At 36.8% G+C, this 19,693-nt stretch overlaps 1 protein-coding gene across 3 annotated transcripts in view; it reads left to right on the top strand.

The window, feature by feature from the left end:
* The window catches only part of LOC106691229 (transmembrane protein 41A), a 20,972-nt gene extending 2,536 nt beyond the window's left edge, over nt 1-18,436 (top strand). For all 3 annotated transcript variants that reach the window (XM_014436940.2, XM_067053565.1, XM_067053564.1), the window contains exons 2-6: nt 3,944-4,118; nt 4,210-4,365; nt 16,452-16,613; nt 17,851-17,989; nt 18,153-18,436. In XM_014436940.2, coding sequence (XP_014292426.1) covers nt 4,020-4,118; nt 4,210-4,365; nt 16,452-16,613; nt 17,851-17,989; nt 18,153-18,325 — 729 coding nt within the window. In that variant the 5' untranslated portion in view covers nt 3,944-4,019 and the 3' untranslated portion in view covers nt 18,326-18,436. The remainder of the gene's footprint in view (nt 1-3,943; nt 4,119-4,209; nt 4,366-16,451; nt 16,614-17,850; nt 17,990-18,152) is intronic.
* Nucleotides 18,437-19,693: the final 1,257 nt, after the last annotated feature.

Raw genomic sequence — 19,693 nt, 5'->3', positions numbered from 1 at the left:
ATATATAAATAAATAAAAGTTACAGCCTTAGTCAGCTGTTATTTCAATGTTAGGAGATCGAGTAGATCAGCTGATCGAAGATGTATTTATAGAGGTACGGAACACAATAAAAGTCAGTCTTTGAGTAACAAGCGAGCTGGTCATTTCTATCTCCCTTCTCTCTTTTTCAGTCTTTGAGCTCACATACGTTAACTGGTGCCGAAAGCCGGGAACTTTATATACCGGAGTAATTTCATCTTTTACGAAGATTTTTTTTGTTATTGTTATTTTGTCATCTTCAAATTTTTTTCCTCTCATTTTTTTAAATAATGGCAATGGTATCGTTAGACAAGCAGTCTTGAATCTGGAAGCTTTAAATCAAAATGGGGTCGAGAACGTACCTCCTCCCACAGATGGGAATCCTCCTCCCCCAGACTTTCCTCCACTACCATTCTCTTGCAGAAGCACATGCTGGTATCATCAAATTAAAATGCACCGTAATGATCAACATAAGACGGCATTCACTTTTGAGAGGGATCACTATGAGTTTACAAGGATGCCGTTTGGTCTCAAAAACGCCCCATAACCTTTCAGCGTCTCATGGACGAGTTTCTGATAAGAATTGACGAATCCATCGATCAGAGTTACATGGATGACCTCCTTGTGTTCAGTAAGAACGAGGTTGAACACGTGCGACACTTAAATAGTGTGTTCCAGTGAATAAGACATTTTGGGCTCAAATTGTCGGGGGAAAAGTCGGCGCTGGGGCAGGAACAAATAAAATTTTTGGGTCACTTGATTTCTAGGGAGGTAGTTACACCAGACACGGATAAAGTTGCAGCTATTCAGAAAATGGCAGTACCTAGTGACATAAAAGGAATTCGGATGTCGTTAAGGACTCTAAATTATTACAGGAGGTTTGTTCCAGAAATGGCAGAGTATCTCATTCCACTCAACAACCTACTCAAGAAAGGTAGGAAGATGATTGTCACCCCGATGTTGGAGGACAATGCATGGAGAGGTTGCAGCAAGAGCCAGTACTTGCTTTTCCAGATTTCAATCAGCAATTCACGATAACTGATATATACTCACAGATGCGAGTGAGTATGTGCTAGAAGCAGTGTTGTCTCAGGAAGGCAATGGGGGAGAGTGCCCAGTGGCGTATGCCAGCAGGCACCTTACGGAGGTGGAAAGTAGATACAGCGCAATGGAGCTAGAACTCCTGGGAATAGTGTGGGCCATCAATAACTTTATACCATATGTGTTTGGCAGAAGATTCAATGTACATACTGACCATAGACCACTCCAGTGGGTGGGAAAACTGAAGGAATCGTCAACCAGGATAACTCGCTGGAAAGAACTTCTAGCACAATATAACATGGAGGTTATATATAAACCGGGCAAAGAAAATGTGGTGGCCGATTGGTTGTCTCGAGCCATAACTACGAACGCCGTGGAACGAAATGGGGAACCGTCCGGTGTCATGAGGGAATGGACGCCCAGAGATGAAGACCAGGATGAATCTGAAGAAGATGGTAGGGAAGAATCTTCGAATAACGAGAGTTTTGCTGAAGAAAGACCAGGGGATATTGAGGAAATGATTAATAGCAAGAAGATACAATTTATTTGGAAGACAAAAACCATCGGAGTGACCAAAATTAAACATAGTGAGTACGGGAGAAGTAAAATAACGACAATCTGGTCGGAACCAGGAGTGAAGAATGACCAGATCTGTAGAATTTTGAAGAATTCTTCGAAGCCTGGAGAAAAACATCACCTGTATGTTGGCAACGAAACCGTTTGGGAGAAGATCTAGCGGCTATGGCGTGATGAACAGATTGAAATGGACAGGGCATTCATCTGTTGCAAACTGATGGTGGAAACCCTTCTGAAAGAAGAACAACAAGAAGTCACCTTAGTGTATCATGAGGGTAAGAGAAATCACTGGGGAATCTATGAGACTATGCGAGCATTAAAGAGAAGATACTTTTGGTGGGGAATGAGGAAGACTATATCAGAGGTTGTAGGAAGCTGCGAGGTTTGTCCATGCACTAAGTGCGACACACATCCGTCTAAAGGAAGACAGGAGAAGACACCTACCACAGATGCACCACTCAAAGATTTACAAATTGACACATTTACATGAAAGGGGTACAAATGGGTGACCATGTCCTTTTGACCTCTTCAGTAAGGCGGCTATGGCGCATCAGGTGCAAGATAGGTTTCCCAGGACATCCCAAAAGTAGAGGAGGCGTAAAGCGGCTTCACGAAACGCTGAGCGATCACATTTGATTGTACCAGGTAGACCAAGGACTGGAACCGGACATGGCATGCCAAAGGCAATTGTGGTATACAATCATTTGGTGCACACCATTACGGGGTTTTCACCGTTTGAGATCTTTTTCAGGCTTTGTGGAATCCGGCGGGACTATAAGGGCATGGCAGCAGATGGTGACAAGATAAGCAACAATCATGTCACTAGGAAAATTGGAGAGGGAAAAATCCAGGAGAGTAGCTCGGGAGAATTTAAACCTCACAGATAGGAAGGGAACAATAAAAATTGGGACAATTGTATATAGAAAGTTGGGATCAAACAGGGGTCAGGAGATACAGCAATACGAGGGACCATTCAGGGTGATAATATTAAGACAACATAATGTTGTAACTATTGAGAGTATTAGAGAACCAAAAAAGTGCAGGACAATTCATATTGAACATCTTAAAGTCCCCCTAACCGAAACACCTGCGCAAGAGTAATCCAGAGTGTCCTCATCTCAACTTATCTGTTGTCTTGTTTTCTTAAGTGGTAATTTAATTTATCTTTGATTATGGTGATGTACTGAATAAATTATGTTGTATCTTTTTTTACTGTATAAATTCGTGATTTTATATTTGTTTTGCTTAACTTTTAGTTTGTAATAAAGTTTATGAGGAATGTCAATCCTTTGTTGTTTTTTTTTGTTGTATATACTTTATTGTAAATAGTTATTGTTGTATTTTATATTAATTTATTGTATAGTTAAAGTTTATGAGGATTGTTCGTAAACTGGTGGGGGGGAGTTACAGCCTTAGTCAGCTGTTATTTCAATGTCAGGTGATCGAGTAGATCAGCTGATCGAAGATGTATATATAGAGGTATGGAACAAATCATAAGTCAGTCTTTGAGTAACAAGCGAGTTGGTCATTTCTATCTCCCTTTTCTCTTTTTCAGTCTTTGAGCTCACAAACGTTTAACTTGTGTGTGTGTGTGTGTAGTACTTCTGTCAGCTTTAGAGGTTTATTTATAATAAACTATTGTTTTAGCAATCGTCTACTGTCTACTTTCTTCAGAATTACAAAATAGTGAATTACATATATATATATTCGATATTTATAGCATATATATCATTAGAGGTGTCATTTTATAGTGGCTATAATTCCCCCTCACCACATTGCCAACTGTTCAATTAAATTATTATGAAATCCATGTGTGGACCACCAGGCCAATCTGATAATAAAGATAAAAGAAAAAAGGAAACCATCTTGTTTTAAATTGAAAGGTGGGACTCCATTTAATAGAGGATATATGAGTCACAGGAGGTCCTCTCAGTTCTCTTTGCACTGGTGTTGATCCACACCTTGAGAAGTAGAAAACAAATGTTTTACTCTACTCTGGCTTAAACCAATCCAATTGTCACTATTTTAGGAACCTATTATTTAGTCTTGTTTATAGGCTAACAACCCCTCACAATAGCCGAGTGTATTTTAGGAACCTATTGCTTTCATATATCAAGTAACAGTGAGAAATATCAAATATCTCCTTCACATTGAACATCATAGGTATGAAAAGAACATACTAAAACAGTCTAAATCGGATTGAGAATGGAGATAGGTTTCGAAGACACCTCATATGTACTACTAATGTATAAATACACTTTTTTGTATCAGTATTATTGGTGTTTATTGATTGAAATCTTTTGTACAGGTTTTGATGTAAAAAATAATCCATTTGTCGGTTTTCGTTCTCCATTTATTTAAAAAACAGAACATATAAAACAAAAATGACAAGTTTGATAAACTTGTTGGTAATATTTGGATGCTCAACTGCTTGGTTGATCACTCTTTCAAAAATGGCTCCAAGTTTAGTTGAGTTTAAAGAGGTTAGTTTTTTATATATTTGAAATTATTAATTTTATGTTTTCTTTCTTATTTATATACATTTTAAAAACCTTGCTTTTTTTTTTCTTTAAGGAGTCCATAAGATTTCCAACATCATTCAGTGATCTTTCTAGACTGTCTGCCTTATTTCAAGCGTATAATAAAAACAATAGGTTGTATATGATCATCCTTTTTACCAGTGCGTATCTCTATAAACAAGCATTTTGTATTCCAGGCTCTGCTTTGTTAGTAAGTAAATTGGTTTCCAATATAGTTTGAACTAAAAATTATTATAATTTTTTTCTAATATTCATGAATGTCCTTGAATTCATTTTAGATTCTTAGTAGTTTATTTTACACTGTAAAATCATGTTTTAAATATTTTTTTGCTAAATATATTGCTATTGTTGCTAAGCATATCATTATAACCAATGTATTCTATAAACCTTATATAATTTAAAGTAAGTGACGATCTATGAGCTTATTTAAAAAAATATATTATTTTTTGATTCTGTTGTTTACTGTTTGCAAATGAATCATTAAGAAAGATGGAAGACAGACCCCCCAGGACCACATTTTTTCCTTGAGAATGATAGAAGAGAAAGCGTGGGACCGGGGAAAGGCAGTCTATTTGGCATTCCTGGATCTGAGGGAGGCTTTTGACTCAGTCTACTACTAGAGGCAGGAGATATGGGACACACTAATTACAAGAAGAGTGCCAGAAAATCAGTTTACTATGACCCAAAGGGCATTGTAAGACTTAATGGCCAGACATCGTGGCCTTCCCACTTTTAAAAGGGAATAAAGCAGGGAGACAGCCTAAGCCCACTATTGTTTGTTCTCCTTATGGATGAGATATGGAACGTTTGTAAAAGGAGATGCCCAAGAGCACTAGTAGGAACCTAACTCCAGCACTGGCCCAAGCGATGATATATGCAGATGATATTGTACTGATAGCTGACTCTGAAGAGGCTCCTCAGACATCCTTGGATGAATGGAATGAGGAACTGAAGATGAGAGGTTTGCAAATAAACCCTAACAAAAGCAAAATTATGTGTGTTGGAAGAGAAAACGCAGAGCCTAGAGTTTTGTGTAATGGTGAATCCCTAGAACGTATGAATACTTATACGTATCTAGGGACCGTAATTAGTAAAAATGGTAAAATAGACCAGGAGGTTCTAAATCGAGTGAAAAAGGCCAATGGAGTGTACCATCAGATTTCTAAAACTCTTATAGGGAAGCAAGAACTAAGCAGAGATGCCAAAATACGGCATCTCCTTGTTCCTCCCAGTTCTCCTGTATGGATCAGAAAGGACAGCCCTGAACAAGCACGTAGGAAGGATAATGCCAGCAGAAATGAGATTTCTATGAAGAATAGTTGGTAAGACCAGGAGAGACTGTCAGAAATGAAAGGATTTGGGAGGATCTGGATGTGAAATCAGTGCGAGACACAATGCAGGCAACTGAAGTGGTATGGACATGTCTATAGAATGGACGATATCAGGAAAGCCAGGTGGTATTTGGAAGCAAGGCCGAAAGGAAGACGGCCTTGTGGCAGACCCAGCTGCATGTACTCTGAGTACATTGGAAAACTAGGGGCAGCAAGAGGAAGCACCATCCCGGAGATGAGAAGACTAGCCAGGGACAGGGACCGGTGGACTAGATGTACTGAGACTGTGATTCCACGCTTGACGGCAAACAGAAGTTAGAGGAAGAAGAAAAAGAAAGATTGCAGTTAATTATTTTGTATATAGTGATAAAACAAGAAAATTATTAAACCTGAAAGTGGGTCCTTGGTTCTTTAATCTTTATCTGAAAACTATAATTATAAATGGCTTTCAGATATAAAAATTGACAAATACATTTTTTCTTTGATGTGCGGATTATAATATTCCGAAAATGTAGTCCCAAAACAAATTCTAAACCAATAGCTTTTTGTCATACCTGTATGTAATTAATATTTCTTTACTTGAAAACATTTATTATTTTGAGGTATATGGTTAAAAACAAAACACTATGAATTTTTCTTTAAAAATAATAAAATTTAAAAAGAAACGAAAAATAATAAAAAGTACTTAATATTATTGTTAATCATTTTCCCCAAACAGTAACACCCTCAATTTTAACTGCATATTATTATACACACAAGGCCTCTCAGGCTTATAGACCAAAATATTAAGAAAATACAAAACTTTCTATACTCTAAACAATGCTTCTTTCGCTCTCATTGTAATATAATATTGCACTTTGTTTAAATTATTTTTGTTAAAATCTGTTTATTTTTGCAGTATAAAAAACAATAGAGAGTAGTTGTTTTGTTTTTTGACGTAATAAAAATCATATGTTCATATAATCGATTTGTGGACCATATGTTGGCCGCAACATTAACTAAAATTGACTTGAAACATTAAAAGTGAAAGTGAGGAATCTTTAGTCCAGTAGGAGGGAGATAAAAATCTGCTAACATCTCTTTAAAAATTGGATGTATGTATGCCAAAAAACCTAACTCTACACCACACTTTTTGGCAAATCATAAACCAAATCTAGACCTATGTTTATTCAGTAACGGACTGTAATTTAACTGTTACGGCAGGTAAAGGTTCAAAAGAAACCTTTACTAGCCCAACCGTTGATAAAAATGAAAACAAAAGAAATGAACAGCCGAATTTTGTCATTATTTTATTTTAAAATAAGTGAACATAATAAAGGAAAAAAAATATATAGAAAATATACAAACTAGAAAAAAAGAACAAAGAAAACTTAAAACTATTACAAAAATTAAATAAAGGTTGAACAAAAGCAAAAGAAAAATGTTTTTATACCACTGAGGGTGATTGATAGGGCTCCTGCCGTGGGTATATTATGTCATGGTGAAGGTAGTTTTGAAAAGACGTATATATGTGCCCGCCTTGTCCTCTTGGAGGATGAGCCGATGTGGTCCGCCCACCGTGGTTAAAATGATTAACCTGTTGAAGATGGCCAGAATGCTAGCAACTACGAGTGCACAGTGAGGAGACGATATGTGCGCACACTGAGATGTTATGAAGTCATCTGTTTATTTTTGCAGTATAAAAAGCAATAGAGAGTAGTTGTTTTGTTTTTTTGACGTAATAAAAATCATATGTTCATGTAATCAATTTGTGGACCATATATTGGCCTAAACATTAACTAACATTGACTTGAAACATTAAAAGTGAAAGTGAGGAATCTTTAGTCCAGTAGGAGGGAGATAAAAATCTGCTAATATCTCTTTAAAAAGTGGATGTATGTATGCCAAAAAACCTAACTCTACACCACACTTTTTGGCAAATCATAACCCAAATCTAGACCAATCCCAGAAAAAGCCTCAACTTCATTCAAGTAGGCTGAGAAAAATATTCACAGGTAAACTATGATTAAAAAAAGAACTTTTTGCTATTAGTCCACCCATAAGATACCTTATGATTGATTTTGTTAAATCAAACCATATTTTTTGAAGGGGGTTGTGTCTATTATACGATAAGGGAATTAGAACTTAATTACCTTTAACAGGTTTTGAGTAATCACTTTCTTAAAAAAAAATAAGAAAACTTACTTAAAAAACATAAAATATCAATTTTGTCCTTCCCTGTTGTGAATCAGACCAAGGTCTAAATAATTTATTTGTAGCACCACTTACCCATCACCTCTTTAAATATTTCTTAGAATTAATATTACACCTCCCATATTCTGCATCTGGTATAGTTGTATTTTTGGTAATATTGGTTTCCAAATCTAAGATAACTTCTTTCTAATCTATATTGAAAGTTTTTTGGGCTTAATGCATCGTGGCCTTTGAGACCTATTATGTACTATAAAATCATCACAATGAAGTGTTTAGAGCTTCAGATTTGTAGATTATATAAATTTCATTAAAGTTAGTGTGTTAATCATTTGATATTCCGTTTCATCTTTAGTGTAATGGAATCTACACAGAGTGATTTTGTCAGCTTGAGGTTGAACATGTGTTTATTGAGTTTACAGTGACCAGTATAGATCACTGTAATTTTACTTTGATTGTTCCAGAGTCCAAGAAGTCCAGAAGTGGATAACTTGGTAGAGAAAGGAAGCAAGGAAATATTTACGATGGAAGGAGGGGTAAAGCCACTCCAACTCTTTATAAAATTGGGTGACAGAGGCGTCCCTGGGGACCCCAAAGATGAATCATGCAAAGCAATTATTTAACCATTTTAATTTTGCTTTGAGATCCCCAGGGACACCTCTGTAAGTCACACAGCAATAGTCAAAGTGGGGGAATATTAAGGAAGTAACCAGGAGCCTGCGGGTTTCAAAAGGAAGTAGGTGACGAAGATAATTTAAACACTCAGGGTGGAAAAGGTACGACAGGAAATATCGGAGACGTGGTTTTTCCAGGAGAGAGTTTGGTCTATAGTGACACCAAGGTTTTTAACATATGGATAGAATCGTATTGGATTGTTGTTTAGGAATAAGGTTGGAATATGAGGAATAGTTTTCAGGAGGTGATTGGATCCTATTACGATTGCCTTAGTCTTCTCTGCGTTTAACTTAAGCTTGTTTTCTTGTGCCCAGTGACTAATTCGATTCAGGTCTTCTTGAAGCTTCTCCGTGGCAGCCAATAGGTCAGAATGGGGAAGGAAAGGTAAATTTGGAAATCATCAGCGTACAAAAGGTATTGAGAATGTTGGATAAGGAGGGGAAGGTCAATGATGAAGAGGCAAAAAGGGTGGGGAAAAGCGATGAACCCTAAGAAACACCACAGGTAAGGGGTCGAGTCAATGATGGTGGTTTATCTAGAACCACTACCTACTGGGAGCGATTGGAAAGGATTGAAACCAGTGCAAAGCACTGTTGGATAGAGGAAGATTTTGTAGTTTGTTAAGAAGGATGTTCGGGTCAACTGTGTCAAATGCTTTGGAGAAATCAAGGAGGATTAGGATAGTTAGATTTTGGTGTTCCATGGCAGTTTGGAGGTCATGGGTTATTTTAAGGAGGATTTGGGATTTTATTTAATAGTCGGAACTAAAGCGGTTTTCCAATGAGAAGGAAATGTGGCATTTTGCAAGGAAAAATTGTATATATGATAAAGTATGGGAATAAGGACTGGGAGAAAGGATTTAATCAACTTAACAGGAATATTTTCCGGTCCATGATTGTTGGTACGGGATCTTTGAATAGTGGCTAGTAATTCTTCGTAAGATATGTGGGAAAAAAAGAAGTTTTCAGGATTGAACGTGTTATTTGGAATTTCAGGAAAGATTAATGGATTAGTAGCATTGTGTGTGAAATGATTCTTGAGATCATCAGGTGTTATTGGATTCTGGTAGGGATAAATTTCGGAGTATTTTCCACTTGTATTTGGGGTCAGGAGTATTGGAGAGGGCGTGATGAATGTGAAGAGATTTAGCATGTCGAACTGCTAGTTGGTTTTTTTTTAATTTGTCACAAATGCACTATGGCCAGTAAGGCCTATTGTGCGCCAATTAAATACACTCCAGTGCTGTAATCAGCATCACAGCACTGCGGTAAGCTTATTAAAGCTTAAGTTTGGTGGATTCCAAAAAAGTTTAATATGCTTAAGGGTTGCTCGCATTGCTTGGGATCCACCCCGAACAGCACAAACTTCACCCCTGCAAACTGGTCACACCAACAAATAATGTGATTTGCCGTCTCATCCTCAGCATTGCATAATCTACACAAGGGTGACACTTTAGCTTGAGGTTAAACATATGTTTATTAATCTGTAGTGACCTGTAAAGATCCCTATAATTATCCTAGGAGAGGTCTTATCCAGCCGAAGCAGTTCTTCGCTCCGTCCCCTACGGGGTTCATCAAGGAACAGCTTAGCCTGTCTTAGTCTTTTATTGAGACGATGTCGCTTGGTTTTTAATCCATAAGCTGCCTTTATAGTGCTTTTGGCAAAGCTTAGGCTTATGCCACACACAGGCTCCGGTGTAAAAGGAATGGTTTCAGAGCCGTTCCTAGCAAATCTGTCAGCATGTTCGTTGCCGGTGATACTGCAGTGACCCGGCACCCTTTCATTGCTGACTCTATTATTGCGTTTGAGTCTGTTGAGTGCTGCATAGCAGTCTTCAACAACTCTGGAACGAGTGATGGGGCTACTGAGTGCCCCTATTGCAGCCTGGCTGTCTGTGTAGATGGTGATTTTTCTACCAGAGAGCCCTTTTTCTATAAGAGTACCAGCACAATGATTTATTGCGAGTATTTCGGATTGAAATACTGAAGTGTGCCTTCCTATGGAATAGATATACCTTCCAATGGCTTATCGCCCCGCCAGATGCCGGCTCCTGAGCCCTGAAAGTTAGGAAGTCTATGTAGCAATTAATGCCATTGTTTGGTTTATGTATCTTAGTTTTATCAATTTTGACACTTAGTTTAGTGCCTTTATATTTGCGGATTTGTAAGTCTGAATGCATAGAGAGCACCCTATCCTCATCTATCTGTTGAATTATCTTCCCATGTCCTGCCATAGTCAGGGCATTGGATCTAGCATCTTGTTTAACAAGCCTGTACATTGTGTTCAGAGCTTGTGCTTCAATTTCCAGGTGCAGTGGAGTCATACTGAGCATAAATTACATTGCAGCTGTGGGAGTGGTGCTCATCACTCCGGCAATCATAAGGCACGCGAGCCTCTGTAGTTTGTCAAGTATATTCCTATACATTCCTACTTTGGCTCTATGCCACCACAACAGGGCTGCATATGACACAATTGGTCTTACGGCAGTAATGTACAACCAGTAAACCATTCTTGGTTTGAGCCCCCAGTTCTTGTCTACCAGTCTGAGGGCTTTACTGGTTTTCTCTAGCACATGCTTGTGCCATCGTAGCTTATGATCCAAAATGACCCCCAGGTTTTTCACCTCTTTGACTTGGTTTATCTGGATATTATTCAGTATAGGTGATTTTATTGTCACCTTTCTCTTTTTAGTGAAGACGCAGACACCAACCTTAAGTGGGCTGATTCTCAGACCATTGTCCTTATATCAGCCCGCCAGAATGTTTGCTGCAGTCTGTGCTAGGTCTGAAAGTACCTGAGGATACTTTCCTATGATCAAGATAGCAATATCATCTGCATAGCCCTGTGTGTAGTAGCCTATCGTGTTTAGGGTTGTTAAAAGAGAATCAACCACCAAGCACCACAGTAATAGAGAGAGAGCACCCCACCCTGTGGGCACCTCCCTTTGGGCCTGATCCACAGCTCAGAGTGTCCTAGCTCCAATTTTAGGATCCTTTATTTCAGCATGGAGGTTATCTGTCTGGATACAATAGGATCAATTCTTCTGTCTCTTAGCGCATGCTTAATAACGCTATAGGGAGTCAAATGCACCTTCAATGTCTTTGAAGATGCCAACTGTGATCTCTTTTTGTTCAAGTGATCTTTCGATCCTAGAGACCAAGTTGTGTAGGACTACCTCACAGGATTTCCCTACTTGATAGGCGAATTGTCTGAAATGTATACCATTTGCCAACAATTCCTGCTCTCTTATATGTCTATCCACAATGTTTTCCAATGTCTTCATTAGAAAGGATGTGAGAAATATTGGTCAAAAAGCTTTAGGATCTTCATAAGATCCCTTCCCTGGTTTGGGTAAATAACACACCCTGGATGCCCTCCATCTGGTTGGGGTGTATCCAAGCGCTAAGCTATCTCTGAGGAGTTCAAGAATATGTGTTCGGATCACGCGTAGGCCTTTCTGCAGCAAGGCAGGAAAGATTTCATCAGTGCTAGGTGATTTGAATGGCGATAAAGAGTTAATTGTCCATTCAATTTTATCAATAGAAATAATACTATTGGCTTTCTCCCAATTTTCCCTACTAGCACTGTAATTGTTAAAAGTGGGAGAAATGTAATTGTTCTCCAGCAACTCACAGTTAGGGAAGTGGGATTCTGCTAAAACACAAAGGGTTTCTCGTTCAGTGGAGGTTGTATAATCACCCTTTTTTAGTGTACCTAACAGTCCTATATTGGATTGTTTGGAGAGTATCTTACTTAAACAGCATGTAGCCGGAATGTTATCAACCTCAAGACAAAACTTCCTCCAAGATTGTCTTTTGGCTTTGCGAACCAATTTGTGGTAGTTTGTAAGAGCCCTCCTGTAGATAACTCAGCTGCCAGATCTTTTGGCAGCATTGAATAACCTTCTAGTGAGGGTTCTTTGTTTGTTGAGCTCAACATTCCACCAGGAAACATTCCTGTTGGATGATTATTTACAAACAGGATTGCTGCTGTAGTATGAGTTCACAATAGCATCCATCAGTAAGTCATTAAAACATTCCAGTTGCCAAGTATTGTTTATTACTTTTGGAAAACAACTGGTAAGATACATAGCATCACATCTCATGTCAGCAGATAAATCATATCTGTTATATTTATGATCTGAGCATGTTTCTTCATTAGAGACATGCCAGTTAACTATGTATTCACTAACGTGGCGTGTCGCTAGTATTAGTAGTAGTGCTAATAGGTCGCAGGTAGGCTAGTATTAAAAGTAAAGGTGATGTTATGACTAACCTTGGTGGGATCCACAGTAGGTTGGGTTACTGAGTCAGCCTGAGCTGATAATGCCGCAGCCTCATCTGATTTTTCAACAGGACATGTAGTCCTCCTATCCCCTCCATTAGTGTAGTGTACATTGCACCAATGGAGGAGTCATCTGGGATGTCTAGAGCGATGGAATCGTCTGAGACACCTGAAACATTGACAACTTCTAAAGGAAGACGAATCTTCCTCAGTGAGAGAAGATAAAATTTTATTTAAATCAGTGGACATTTTGTTCCCACAAGAATGGGGGTGCTTAAACTACACTGCAGGTACTACCCCCTCTCCCTGCAGCGGGCATTAAATACAATGAGGTGCGCCTGGTACCCCCAAGGTGGTCGAAGACAGTATATTTCTAGACAGATATCTGCCATTCAGCCACAGCTCGAGCCTCCACCTAGCTTGGGTGTTTGTTACCCAACACTCCTTGAGTACTGGGCCCCACCTCCGTCGTCTGCGAGTCTCATCAGACTCCCCGGGGGGGCACCACATGGAGGTGACAGTAGGCATTGGTGGGGATGGGGATTTGAAATTCGCAAGCAGTGAGTAGGCCACTATCGCTCGGTCTTTCCTTGAAGAGTGATGGAGATTCCTGCACCTATATCCCACTCCAGTCCCGCTATTATCCCCCCTGCTAATTGGGTTGCATTTTTACAGGAGTCACAGATAAAAAGGTCTAACCAGGTGTCAGAGGATTGTGTGTGATGTATAGGAGAAAAAGGAACAAGGTAAAGATTGAGAGAAAATATTCAATCAGTAAGAAAGTATTTATCACTGGATTGAGAGAGCATGTTGATGTTAAAATCACCAGTGATAATAATATTGGAATAAGTGGAAACGAGTTGAACAAGAGAGAATTTGAAGGTGTTTTCGAGTGGAACTCGAGGAGGTCAATAAACGATGGCAAATAACAAGGCAGAAGATATGGTTTAAATTTTAACAAACATGTATTCTGCATAAGGAATGATAGGAGAAGGGGAACAAAGTAGGATTTTGATCTTAAGACTAACATGCATTTATAACCCAACACCACCTCTGCGATCAGATCTGTCATGGCGAAAGAAAGCGTAATTGGGAATAGAAACTTGGGAGGAAGGAATAAATGGTTTAAGCCACGTTTTGGATACAGTGGTACATTATGTGGTAAAAATTGTCGAGGAAGTACTATTGAAGTGGGCAACAAGGGATTGTGCATTAACGTGACAGGAACTGAGGACATTAGTCATAACTGTGAGGTGGTAAATGTAAAAGTAAGAAGAAGGATAAAGGTTGAGGGATTGAGAATAACAATATTTTATATACTACTACAATTCTATAGAATGTAACAAAAATAAGAAATTGAAAGGAAATTGTTGCTTGAGTTATCAAAATTTGAAATAGTCAATGAAGATTGAGAAATAAAAAAAAATAACTAAAGATGTAAATAGAGAAAATTGTATATGTGCTATTATTAAAGTGTTGAAAAAAAATGAAAATAAATATAAATAAAATATCTTCTATACAAAAAAAGTAAATGAAAAAATTGTGGTGACTTGGATACCAAATTCAACTGAAGACGCCCTAGTCGTTGGTCTTGCCTACAATGACCGCTGGGTAGCCATCGGACTGCCTGCACCTGACCCTTCCTCCACTAAACCAGACATATTTGATTTGAAATACGCCTAAGTGACGAGTGGAAAAATCCCTTTTGGTTCTTCTTTGCCGCACCAGCTCATCTCTTATTGTTTGACGGATGAATCTCACTATAACAGGGCCCGGTGCTCCTTCCTGTTTAGACCTGAGCTGAACAGTAGTAATGTTTTTAGAACCATTCCTGGCTAACCTGTCAGCTCCATCATTACCAAGTATGCTGCAGTGTTCTGGCACCGTTCAACACTAACTTAATGATTATGTTTGGGTTTGTTCAATGCTTCATTGCAGTTTCCAGTAACTCTTGATCTTGTTACAGAGTTTTTGAGTACCCCTCTGGCTGCCTGGCTGTCTGAAAAGATAGTTATATCTTTACCAACCAGCCCTTTCTCTATTAGAGTACTGACTCAATAACTAATGGCAATTTCTGATTAAAATACTGAGGGATATTTCCCTATACTATATAGTTATACTTGTTATATATATATATAGATATATTTGTTTATATTGAGGTATATTTGCCTATCTGATGCACTATGATCCTTGAAGGACCTTGACCTCCTCAGCGATACTCCTCCACATAGATCTGTCTTTGGCTAACCCTCTCCATCTTTTGACACCCAACAACTGAATATCCTCTTCTACGTCCTATAACCAACTAAGTCTAGTTCTACCATTGCTGCCTCATCCATCTGGGTGTCCTTCCATCATCATTTTACCACTCTCCGTTCTTTGTACTTGCACCAACCATCTTATTCTGGCATTCTTAATGGTGGAATCAATATCTCCTGTTTTATACAGACCTCCCAGTTCCTCATGTTTAATTCTCTCTCACATGTTTAATAGCCTTTCATCATTTAGTGATAGCGTCTATAACTCGTTTCATACATAACCACTGGCTGTGTTACCTGGCTGTGTTACGCTGTACCTAACAGTACACTCTTATTTTGAAGACTCTGGATATATCCCAATTTTGAAATATTTTCATTAGAGACCAACATTTATTACCAGCTGTTACCCATACTTTAATTTCTTCCCTAATATTTATGTCCTCAGTGATAACAGTGACGAGATACTTAAACTGTGGTATTCTCTCAAAGCACCATCCAGCAGTATTAGGTTAAGCATAATTTTCATTGCAGCTGCTGTGTTAGTCCAGATTTTTCAGGCAGACATATTTCTAAAAGCTAATGTGCTGTTAGTTGCTATATGGGATTTTCTCTCACAGAAATTTACTTTTTATGAAGTTTACTAGTTCTCTGCCTTTTACATACTGTAAAAAGCTTTCTTACACAGAGTAAAAAAATGAAATTCACAATAATAAGAAAACATAACTCACACAGTTAGTCATATGATGAGAATGAGCAAGGAACAACATTTATTAAAAGCTGTGTGTATACTGAGGGTCATATTGCAATGAAAAGCCTAATAGACACTAAAGGAGGGTTCTGGTAAGAGAGATAGAAGGAATTCCAGGAATAGCAATGAAAGAGAACTGGTGTGATCTGTGGTACTGAAGTGCCGACCTCCAGTCTGTGTGCCCCCAAGTGCTACGTTCTGTTACCTTCTTCTTAGCTGGACATCTTTTATCTTTGGTGGCTGGTAACTGAGTGAGAACAGGCCAGAGGTCCCTGGAAAGTCTTCAGGTTTCAACCGTCCGAGATTAGCCCTCTTAATCAGCTCTGGTTGGCCCTTTTCTCTATAGGTGGCGCCAATGTTTGTGATTTTTACTTAATTACTAATATTATTTTCTCCTGGTTTAATAAATCGAAAAGAAGTATGAACAGATAGAAAAACTTACACGCAATCAATAGCATTACAATAGACCTAGCGGCTAATGTTGGGTCAAAGAGAATTTCTAGCAACCTTGTATCCTCAAAAGCTGACTTAATGTCCACACTATCATTTTATCAATTTGAGTTATCGTTCTGTCAATTTTTAAGATTATATTTTGTGGTGATTGCTCATTATATAAGTGATATTGAAATTGCTGACTGACAGTTTTTATTGGGTTAATTTTATGGAAAAAATAGTTTTACCTGTATTTGATAAGTTAGTTTAACTTCATGATGTTACATTATTACAAGTGAACAATAATGTCCTACTTATATTTTAGTGTTATCTAATTTTTTTTTACTGTTATGTTCAGAATGTATTAGGTGGAGCAATCTTTGGATTATGGACTGCACTTCCACTTTGTTGTGTTTTGACTGGTGTTGGGGCTACATTATCATACTTGTTATCGAAACAATTTGTTCAGCAAATTGTTGTACATTATTGGCCTGAAGAAGTTAGAAGTCTAAAAGAAAGAGTGAGTCATTACTATTATTTTTTTGCATTTTTGCTTTAATATCTGATTGTCAGTTTAGCCAAGAACACTTGTGGTAAGAAAAAAATAATAAAAATAAATAAATAAGTAATTCTTAAGAGATATATTTACCCTTCTGAGAATTTCACTTCAAATTATAGTTTAACTTTTTTTATTTTAGAAACTAAATGATTATAAATTTCAAATCATGTATTATAAAATACTTAAAATAAAATCTGGTTTTATGTTTTTAATATATTTATAGGATTTACAGTAGTTTTCTAGTTATTTCTCATTCTACTCCTGACAGAGCCTTAAATATTCTCTGATTAATCAATTTGTCTTTAATCATCAAGAAAAAGGAGTCAATAATGGGGCCAATCAAAAGTTAAACAACGTGTGTGGTCAGTACTTGGATGTGTGACCTCACCTACGGGTGGACTATGTTACTTCAGAATTCAGTACATTCCTGCATGGGAAGAGTGGTGTCCTCACTCTGAGACAAAGGAAGATAATTGGTCTCTGTTTCGGTCTGACAGCTCCTGGCCTCCCAGGTTGGGGGGAGTTGGAAGTATGGCTGATTACCCTATCTTCCCAGCAAGTACCTAATCACAAAACTTGAAACAGCATGAGAAAATCTGACTATCTTAATGGACTCCATAGTGCATCCTGGAATGTTTGGAGGTTATATAGACCTGGGGCCGACCTTTGTGAGTATTGTACTGTTCATGACTTGTACTGTATAGTACTATACTTCATTGTAAATGAATTAAAACAGTAAAACATACTTTTAACAGTATGGGAGGAAGGGGAAGAGAGATGTAATTATTTGACTTTTGTTTCTGCTCTACAATGCTCAAATTTTAATTGACAAGAATAAATATGATACTTTTTGTTACATTTCTACTTGTTGCTTGGGGTTTACTTATATATATGGATAACAGATGAAAATAACTTCAAATGAAATATTGCAAGTCAGAACAGAATCTGCAATTATAATTTTTTGATATTCAAAACTTTCTCATACCTTTCATTCTTAAATAGGTTATTTTTTATAAATCCTTGCAGGCCTATTCTATAAAATAAAACTAAATGGTGAAGTTTTACTTATTGTTGTCTCCATGGGTTAGTGATTATTTCCTTTATATGGAATTTAAAAAGAATGATTTTCCATTTTAACTTATCATTAGTCCATTGTGATCCCTTTATGTATATTTTGTTTATATTATCTTTTTTGTAGGTAGAATGCAACAATCAAAGACTTATACCTTATTTGCTGTCCTTAAGACTCCTTCCATTTACTCCTAACTGGCTATTAAATTTGATATCACCAGTGGTAGGCATACCACTGCATTATTTTTTTACAACGGCATTTTTAGGTAATGATATAATTTTTTTTTCATCTATCTGTGAAATATCTCGTTATAAAACTATACATATTGCTTAAATTAAGTGAAGTATATTCTACAATAATAGATATTTTGTGAATAGTATTTCTGTACTTTAATGTTATTTTTCAAATATTTGTTTTCCATTTTTTAGGTTTAATACCCTACAACTATGTTTGTGTACAATCTGGAGCAATGCTTTCTTCATTCTCTTCTCTTAATGATGTCCTCACTTGGGAAACTTTCTTAAAATTAACATTTTTGTCATTCATGGCATTTATAATACCAAAACTTATCAAGCATTGTACAACCATTTCAATAACATGAAAATTTTTAAAACAAAGTGATATTTGTTATTCCAAATCAAAGTGCACTATATAATGAACTATAAAAATAGTTTGTAAATGTTTTAAAAATTTAATAGTTAATATCTTGATGTATTCATGTTTTTTTTTTTTTTTATAATAACATTATATAAAAAAAAAGTATTTATATAATATTTGTGTTTCATTTTAAATTAACCTATTCATCTAGAAATCTTGATTTGCCCAATATTTAGATATTTTTTTATTTATATGCTATCATAACTTTTAGGTTATCTAGAGCAAAATTGGGTAGTATTTCAAAATACAAGATGAATTTTTTGTATCTTGTATTTTAGGGAGCAGACTACAAAAATTATTTTTTATTTTAACAAACAATATCCCAAAAAGACGTTTAGTATTTCCTATCTTGTACTTAAAATACTTTTTTGATATAATACCTTAGAGTATTTTAGGTACTGAGTGTGTAAAGTACAGCTTCAACTTAAGGCCAGGTGTTACTTCACTTTAGAATGTGCTCATTGGGTTAATGAGTGGACTCAATGTACTTTGATTGAAAGTGAAAGAAAATTAGCCTATTGAACATTTACAGGGTTGTAGAGAGTGAACAAGAGAAAAAATTACTAGAATCTATTGTATATAGTATAATATGCTCTTTTTGAGTAAATAGTATATTTTGATGTATGAAGTGTTTTTAATATGTTTTATTTTATGTATCATTTTAATATTGTTCATTTGTTTTGTTGAACCTTAGCTTGCTTTTTAGCTAACCAATTTTCATTGTCTATAATAAATTTGTGATTCAAAACAAAACCAAGATGGCGGTACGTATCCTTCAAAAAGTCCGTTGAATCAAGGCCATGCCATGTTGAGCAGATTCAAATATCATAAAAACTATTTTAACTCTTCCCATCATAATTGAAAATATCAAGATGTCCAGCAAGGGTGGACATCTTGAAAAGGGAGACATCGATGAGTCACCCTCGAAGAAAAAAGGACTCTGAGTTTGGATTGCCAGGTGAGAGGACGTCCGTCGGCTGGAAGCGGGAAAGATTGGCAGCCATTGTTGTGAGAGACATAGCTTTTTGGAAGGAATGGAAGCCATTTTTGACAGTAGGACATAGCGTTATAGAAAAGAAGATACCAAGAATCATGAAAAGAAGATAGTGAAATTGGTTAGTTTTGTTATACCTAAATTTAAATACATGTGTTAATATTAATTTAATTATGTGTTAATAGTAAAAGTGTACGTTTCTGATTGCCTAGAAACCCACCCTGAGAAAAGAGTCTATTATATAATAAAATTTAAATAAAATTCTATTATCTATTTAATATTAAAGTTTTTAATTTCAACCCAAGCTATCTTTTAGAT

Source organism: Halyomorpha halys, unplaced genomic scaffold (assembly GCF_000696795.3).
Source record: "Halyomorpha halys isolate HHAL.00 unplaced genomic scaffold, Hhal_1.1 Scaffold2182.1, whole genome shotgun sequence".
Classification (NCBI taxonomy): Eukaryota; Metazoa; Arthropoda; class Insecta; order Hemiptera; family Pentatomidae; genus Halyomorpha; species Halyomorpha halys.
This window is presented reverse-complemented; position numbering and strand designations above follow the sequence as displayed.